The sequence below is a fragment of the Telopea speciosissima genome, chromosome 2 (genome assembly GCF_018873765.1).
Source record: "Telopea speciosissima isolate NSW1024214 ecotype Mountain lineage chromosome 2, Tspe_v1, whole genome shotgun sequence".
NCBI lineage: Eukaryota > Viridiplantae > Streptophyta > Magnoliopsida > Proteales > Proteaceae > Telopea > Telopea speciosissima.
Genome location: NC_057917.1, coordinates 82,275,978 through 82,284,475, shown reverse-complemented (window position 1 = coordinate 82,284,475; position 8,498 = coordinate 82,275,978). Strand labels below are relative to the sequence as shown.

General features: G+C 38.8%; 1 protein-coding gene across 1 annotated transcript; it reads right to left on the bottom strand.

The window, feature by feature from the left end:
• Positions 1-68: 68 nt before the first annotated feature.
• On the bottom strand, positions 69-7,444 carry LOC122652688 (RNA-binding protein Y14-like). The gene is made up of 4 exons (XM_043846504.1): positions 7,078-7,444; positions 6,740-6,876; positions 1,622-1,767; positions 69-406 (listed from the first exon to the last, which is right to left on the bottom strand). Exons 1-4 carry the CDS (start codon positions 7,349-7,351, stop codon positions 361-363), a joined length of 603 nt encoding a protein of 200 aa, XP_043702439.1. The 5' UTR covers positions 7,352-7,444; the 3' UTR covers positions 69-360.
• Between the last annotated feature and the right edge of the window lie 1,054 nt (positions 7,445-8,498).

Sequence of the window (8,498 nt, the reverse complement as noted above, 5' to 3'; positions counted from 1 at the left end):
AACAGATTTAAACAGTTAGCATTGTCTAGACTACATTGTTCTGTGTCAATGTGTGCGGAAGCAAAGCATTGTCCAAACTAACTCGACATAATAATGATCATAGTTTTTTACATATACTAAGAAGCAGCTTCATCGGTGTTAATACCATACTTTTTTTGGGTGAAGGCCATAATCCAGGGAAGAAAAGAAAATGTTAGGCATAGGGGAAACCAAATCAGATCCACAAAAACATAAGGGGGCAAAATGGAAGAGAAAAGCTCCCAAGCATGCATCAACCATCCGCATCAACCAATATTCTAGCAACGAGTCTACGTTCGAACTAATATCCCAAGACGAAAACACACTTCCGAACAGGTAGCATCAGTATCTCCTCCTAGGACTCCTAGAACGGTGCCCACGTGGTGACCTGCAAACAAATAATAAAGACAAACAGTTTTTCTTGAGGTATCTGTATTTAATTATACAGCAAGAGGGGAAAAAAAGAACAAAGTAAAGCAGAAGACAGAGCAAATTTACACAAATTTTTTAAGTTTTTGAACTCAAATTGTAACAGATATATTTAACACAAAAAGTGTGTAAATTCAGCTACGCAATATGCAACATCACAAATATTAAAATATTTGATTTCTTCAATCGTCAACAAATTTGGCAAGATATGGTGCATACTGTTTATGGAAACATATCTTCTTGTTTGAGGATTCCAATGGATGGAGAATTAACATTTAAAATAGATTGAAAAGCTAAAAATACAAGTCTTTTTTTTTTTTTATAATTTAAATGATGTTTATGTAGGGGAAGTAAAACACAACAGAAAAAAGAAGGGCAAAGGTTTCCCCCCAATGACCTAAATATCTCCCACATGGCAAATCAGATGAGGCCCAAATTTTATGGAAGGGTAGACTCAAAATCCCCGGCCTACGGCCTACATGTCAAGTTTCAGCTCAAACAGATGTCGCCAAGTGACAAAATAAAGCTTTGAAAGTCTAGGGACTATTTGAGGTGCATGGGCAGACACCAATGACTGAAAAATTACATGGATGCTTGCCCATACAAAAGAGGGTATTTGAAATTTAACGCCTGGCTAATCCAAACCTAAACCTGTCTATCCGACTGTCAGAATCACCACATCATCCTGCCTCATGGCTCAAATAGTGGCCCATTCAGATGAGCATATCTCAACGGAGCAGAATAAACGAAATTATCCCACAAAATAAACAGGGCAATCTAATTCACCAACTTGAAAAGAAGAACAAATACAATTATTGGCAGCCCAAAATACCAGAGATGGAAAATTAAATATCAAGAGGAACATAAATTCTTTCAAGTGTAAACCAAAGTGGCATCTGAATATTGCTAGCATGGCATTAACAATTTCAGAGGCAAATTCATAAAGGAAAGAGGAAGGACTAGACATTCATTGAAAAATGGATTGATGACGATTGACAGGAAGCCCAGATAAGAGCAACAGAAATGGACAGTAAATGTAGAAGTTAAAGGCACAACATCTGCCAACACAAAAGTTCAACAATCACATGCCAAAGTGGGAAAAAGGTCGGTCACCTAAGGAAACAGCTGAAGGATATGCATTAAATAATTAAAAAGTTCACGAAAATTAACAAACCTCCTTCTCATGCTTCTCCTTTTGGAAGGTCCGTTGCTGAAAGCCCAATCAACTGTGATGGTCTGGGTAAGGAGCTCAGCACCATTCATTTCAGATATTGCAGCCTGTGCTTCTTCAAAATTCTCGTATTCAATCAATGCATAGCCCTGAAGGACAAAAAAATATCAGCATTTCAATGTTTCAAAACTATGCAAGGGAACCCAGGATTGTAATTATTCAGCACTTGCGAAGGAAAGTAAAAAAAAAAAGTCAAACCATACAAGAGACAATGCCAAATAACAGGGCACTGCCTTATAGTTTCCCTCATATGAATTTTGACACTATGAAGAGTGCAACATTTGAACAACTTGTGGAAAGATGCAAAATAAAGAACGGGTGGGGGTTCTCCAAGCAATCACTTGAGATGGAATCTCCCAAGAAAAATCAATTGAAACAGCGGTTTGTACAATAAGGGGTGGGCAGAGAGAATTTGGGAGAAAAATAATAAAAAAATTGAGGGGAGAAACTTGCCCATAAGAATATATTTCTGAACAAGACCAAAACCTAAAGTACACCTTCCCAACCCCTACTCCCCCCCCCCCCACAAAAAAAAAAAAAAAAGCCAGAGAACAAAAACTCAAAATAGAGACCCAATAACGTAACCTTTCCTGCTGTAAGCCTCTAATGCTAACAGATCTAGAAACAACCAGGGTCTAATGAAATTTACACTGAAATCAAAGGAAAAACAAACCCTACAAGGATTACTTCTTTTCCACACCACTATTGTCACAATCTATTCAAACTTCAAGGATCCAAATATCATTCCAAAGTCCCATCAAATCCCATTAGTACCCATTAGTATTTAAGGAGATTATGTCCCTTGAAGTTTTCCCCATCACTTCCTAAAATGGAATCTTAGACAAGTTAGATATAAAAATTTAAGGCCCTAAAAAAATGGCTGAGGAGCTAGCACCGTTGCCAATATCACAAACATTTCAGAATTTAACAGCATGACTTATGTTGAAGAACAGATGCCTGAGAAAAAAATCATGTCTTTACCCATTAACCATTATTTTCAATGATATTTTTTCCCTTTAAGCATTGTTTCTAATCAACCAATGAGAAATTACATAAGCAGGGGCTCTGGGGTCTGGGGAACTTAGATCCTAATAGCTTGCCACATGCTTCACGTTCAAAGTTTTCAAAACCTACAGCTTGATTGGTGACATTCTCGAGACTGCTTACACAAAAATTCATCTCCTTGAATGATTGGACACCTAATCTAAATCATCTGGGAGATTTTCAAAGCTCTTAAGGATTCCCCCCACTTCATGGGGAACCGAAGTCAATGATGGTTTACCATCTTTTCAAGATACTTCATGGCCAATTGGTCTTTCTTCCTATACTCGTTCAGGATTTGAAGTTCAATTTGAGGACTAGGTGTCTGAACTATCAATTCAACAAGCTCCTCTGCACATAAATACTCAGTTCTAATCATTGACTGGCTACTATTTTATAAAGTGACCCTCCCCCCCCTCTATTTTTTACTTGAAGCACAATGGACAAAACTGATCCTCGAGATAACCCAAGCTCATCAGGAGTGCTAAACCATTATATCTGGCTAGGAACATCTAATTCTCTAGGATTCCTTGGTCTACCAACTTTCCTGTTAATGCATTAACTAAAGGGTTGTAGTGCAGCTACATTTTATGTAGAGCCTTACTTTGTTATTTGATTTCTATTTTATATTTTGTTTTGATGTATGTCTTTCCCTCTAGTCGATTTGTGGATGCAATTTCCTACATGTCATGTTCATTCTTTTTTATGAAATAAAACTAATTATTAAATAGTCTACTTGTTTCATTGTAAACTGTGTAGATATTTTATTTTTTTGGATTAAGAGCTTGTATAATAGGGGGGGGGGGGATTAGGGGATGGGGATAGGCCCCAAGGTGGTTTGAACTCATGACCTCTTATTTAAGGAGTTGGTCTTTTGCCAACTGAGCTGACCCCTTGGGGTAAAAATATGTAGATTTTTTTTTAAAGGAAAAGATCCCCACACTGTCAGTCTGGGAATATATTTTACAGCTGAGCCAACAATCACACTTTGGTACAGTATAGGAAATATACTTCCCCTTTTTTTTATTTTACTTCCAGGCATTTTACGTCAAAACAAACTGGAGCTAAAAGAAAAAGAAATAATCATACTCAAACTTAAACCACAACTAGGACTATAAAATTTTAAATCCCGAGCAATTCAAATCTCATGATCATACTTTAGTTTATTTAGTGTTTTGTCACTAAGCCTATGTCGTAAGTATTCTGTATCTTGGGTGGGCCCATAGCAAATCCAAATAGGGTAACCATGGTAGCCAATAGTGAGATTCTCCAACAGCTCAGCTCCTATAAAGGTGAACTAGTGCAAAAATTGATACCCACACTACTGTTGTCAATTCTATTCAAACAATGATGGAATCTTTGCAAGCTTCTATTGATTGACTGGTGGCTTCAAATAAAGTAAAGTGCCCCATGCAATATGGGGAATCTTCAAACTCCATCCCACAAGACTCATCTCATGGTACACCACCACCACCATATGGAGTTGGTTGATATGATGATCCTACTTATGGGGCTGAATGAGGCGCAAAGCTGGAAGTCCTTGATTTTTATGGAGATAACAACGTAGAACAGTACCTTGACTGGATTCATGGTTTGGAGATATTTTTAAGGTGGTATGGATTGACTGAGGCTAGAAAAGACTTATTTGCAGAGGCTAAGCTGAAGGGCAAGGCTTGAGACTGGTGGATCAAGAAACAGCAATAGAATCGGAGCTGAAAGATTGGGTTAGTCACTACTTGAGCAGAGATGAGTGAAGCTATTAACCAAAAATTCTTGCCTACCGACCACAAGCAGTGCATGCACCTTGGGTTTGCACAGTTGAGACAAGAAAGCTTGACAGTTGAGGAGTATGTCTCCAGATTGTACTATTCCACTACTCGATCTGATTTTGAGTGGGATGAAGAGGTATTCGTAGCACCGTTCCGCAATGGTTTGCACCCTCAGATCAGTGCTCACATCTAATCGACTGCCTAGAATGGAGGATGTTTTATATGTGGCATATAAGGAAGAAAAAGGTCTGAATTGGCCATACGCTTGAAGGAATTTACAGACACTTTTCCTAGGGGTAACAGTTCCAGCTAGCATCAACAGTCTTCTCCCCAGGAAAAGACATTCAGCAAACTACAGGCTATTGGTTCATCTACAGCATCTTCACAACCTAACCGACCATATTCTCCACCTCGGCGTGATTCTGATATGACATCCTCATGACCTAACCGACCATATTCTCCACCTTAACGTGATTCCGATACGACATCCTCACGACCTAACTGACCATATTCTCTACCTCGGCATGATTCCGATAGACCTCCAGTGATGCCAAAGGCAGCCATTCAATGTTTTACATGCAAAGGATACAGACAATGCTCAGTGTCCCAATCGTTTGGTCACTTATATTGATAAAAACTCTTTTATACCTTGTGTTCCAAAAGAGCACCACAGTTTTGAGACAATTAATATAGAGGCAAAGCATGAGCCAAGTGAAGTCAACGACAATGAAAGTGATGTGAAGCGACACCCTTGCAGCATTTCCCAAACCCGCACCAAGTGCAATGACTAATTATGTAGCATGGTGATTGATGGAGGTAGTTGCACTCCAACTCTCTCTCTCTCTCTCTCTCTCTCTCTCTCATATATCTGATTTTTTGACATAGTATTAGAGAACAGATCCAAAAGCATTGTTGCCATGTTGCAAAAGAAGGTTAGCTCCCACAACTTTTTTCTGTATGTTTTGGTAGTGGAAATCTATATGGAGATGGCAATATATATAGGTACGCATCATGTACCTGAGGTTATCAACGGAAGAAGATCCAAAGTAGCTTCCACATGTAAGGAAGACAGAGATCCGGATCATATCAAAGTGGCTCAAAAAATATTACCAAGACTTGGCCCATCCTTCACACTAATAGTTTTCAGTCTTTATTAATCCTTTTAAGTTCACTTATATATTCAAGTTTTTTGCCCCATTCATAAATTATTTTCAGGCGTTTAATAAGTACGATCACTTCTTCAGTTTCCCCTCCAATCAATCATGTATAATGACATAACAGTTTTAACCCAAAATAACAAAAGAATATATTTGGCTGTATATTCCTTGAGCTTTATTTTTTTCTTGATGTATAAATTAATAATCTATTTCCAGGACTCATGACATTTCTGTTATCTCAAATGATATCATGGTACATTGTATTCTTACGTATGCTTATTCTTTAAATGTTGGTTCCGGAGCTTGGAAGCAGTTGTTTTTGCTATTTTCCATGAATATATAGCTATATGCTATTGGACAAGATTGTCTCCTGGACATGCAAGAGATTTTCTGTTTCTGCAAATGGAACATCTTTTAGGAGACCAGAAAGTTTCCAAAAGGCAGCAGCATTGCCATCCCTTAAGACCCCATCATAATAGAAATTCTACAGTTGTCTTAGTCACTACTTCACAGTCAATCTTGATGTGATTTGACGAATCCCACCAGATTGAGAAGTATGTTTAAAATTCCATAAAGGCAGTTCTTATTAACTCCAGAATATACACTTTATAATTAGGTCTAACATTTTGAGAAATCTAGAGCTAGTGACAACTGTTACAACATGAGCAACCAATGAATTTTCTTTATCTCCAACAACTCCAGACCAACTTAAATCTATAGAACTGTGCCACCAATTACAGCTTGAATAATATTTCATTCTTTCCCAGCTTGAAAAACTAATACCATCCAAAAATCCTGAAGAAAAGTATCCATATTACTAATGCCTTTAAAACATAGCAAGCACAGCATAAGCATAAGTAAAGAATACAATGTACCATGGTATCGTTTGAGACAACAGAGATGTCATGAGTCCTGGAAATAGATTATTAATGTATACATTTGAAAAAAATATTAAAGCTTAAGGATACAACTTTTTGACGAATCTAGTGCTGGCAAAAAGTTTGAACTCTTTAGGAAACAAAATCCTTAACCTCCTCTACATTAACGACAGATAGAATAAGAAGAAAGTACTCGAATAAAACGGTTCCACTTACCTTGACAAATCCAGTTCGACGATCAAGATTCAGATGCAAATTTTTAATCTCCCCAAATTCACCAAAAGAATTTTGGAGATCATCTTCCTGCGCTTCCTCGTGTACACCAGTCACCAGAATAATCCACCCCTCAATAGCTGCACACGTCAATGGAAAAAAAAAAAAAAAAAAAAAAATTAAACAAAAATAAAATTTTACGAACACTACAGAAAACAGAAACCCTAGCAGCAGAGAAACCCCATAAGTAGCATAAGAATGAGACGCAAAAGTGAACAAACAGAAGCAATGTTCAAAGAGAAACTCAAAAGCCCTAAAAACAAGAGGAGACAAAAACTGACATCTTTGGGGACCAGGGCCGCCGTTGGTGTCCAGAGAATCGAAATCTTTAGAAGCAAAGCGATTGTTGCGTTCTGCTTCAGCTTCTTCTCGAAAACCTCTGCCTTTGGTCTTTTTAGGGGCGGACAAGGAGGAGGAGGAGCCACCAGTGATGGCAGACTTGAGCTTAGGGGGAGGAGCTCGAGGGGAAGCTTCGATTTCGACGGGACCGTCTTCGTCCATGAGATCATCATCCTCTGGCTCGAAATCCACGGCCTCCACATCTGCGTTCGCCATCTTCTCCTTCCTCTAGGCTCTGCGTTTAGGTTTTCTTCTACTGTCTTCCCTGCTAGGTCCTAGGTGGTGGGCTGGTAGCTATACACAGCTGAGAGGAAGTTCGATAAAAACCTGCGTCTCTCTGTCTCTCTAAATTTTTTTAGCTTTTAGTTTTACCGCCTTGGAGTTGTTAGAAGACATAAGCTCCATGACCACGTGTATACCTATTCACAGAAACCGTTAGATAGGAATCTTTGCAATGATAGCGAAATCTTTCCTATCTAGGTTTCTGGAAGGGTTTTAAAAATCGTGATTGGATCGATAGGATTGATCAATTAATCGAGTCTGGCTAATTTTGATTGGTTCGATGCCATTCCAAAATTTAGGGTTGGGGCAGCTTTGGCTGACCCATTTTTTTTCACAGATCCTAACGATCGGCAGGAACTGATCGTCCTGTTCTCTCACATGGGGGTGCGAAATGACAACCTAACCCCCTGCCTAAATGCACTGCCCTAGGGAGATTAAGTCGTCATTTCACACCCCATATGAGGGGACAGGATAATCCGAACAGTGAACAAGAGAGGATAAAAATTACACACGATCACACCCCATAAGATTAGAGGGGAAAAATCATCTAGTCGGCTCACTTGGAAACCAATTTCCAAGTAGATATCTCATTTTTGCCATGTGGAAAATGATATGATAGTTCTCAGAATGGCGTAGATTGGTTCAGATGTTAAATATCAAATCCTAATTCAATCAAGGGAGAGGGCTTCATACGACAATACCAGAGTGCAGCCATTCTGTAATAATAGGAGGGGAGGGTGATGAATCGAATCCAATTTTATTGAAGAGTGCGGAACAAAGCAAACACCCAACACTCTCATGTATTGATTACCTGTCATGCCATTATCTGCATGAACAAAGCAAACACCCAACACTATTACCATACTAAAAAATAATTATAGGAGAAAGGTTTTTTGCTCTGCCAACTAGAGGTGGTCAAGAGCACTCAAGCGCCAAAATCTCTCCCCCACCGCCACCCTATTTTTTGATTTGCCTGAAATACCCCTCCCAAGAATCTCAACCCTACGTAATTTATTGTCTTCGTCGAATATGAGTTGGAGATCGAAGTACTCTACCATAGAGTGCAGAGGGCTGGAACTTA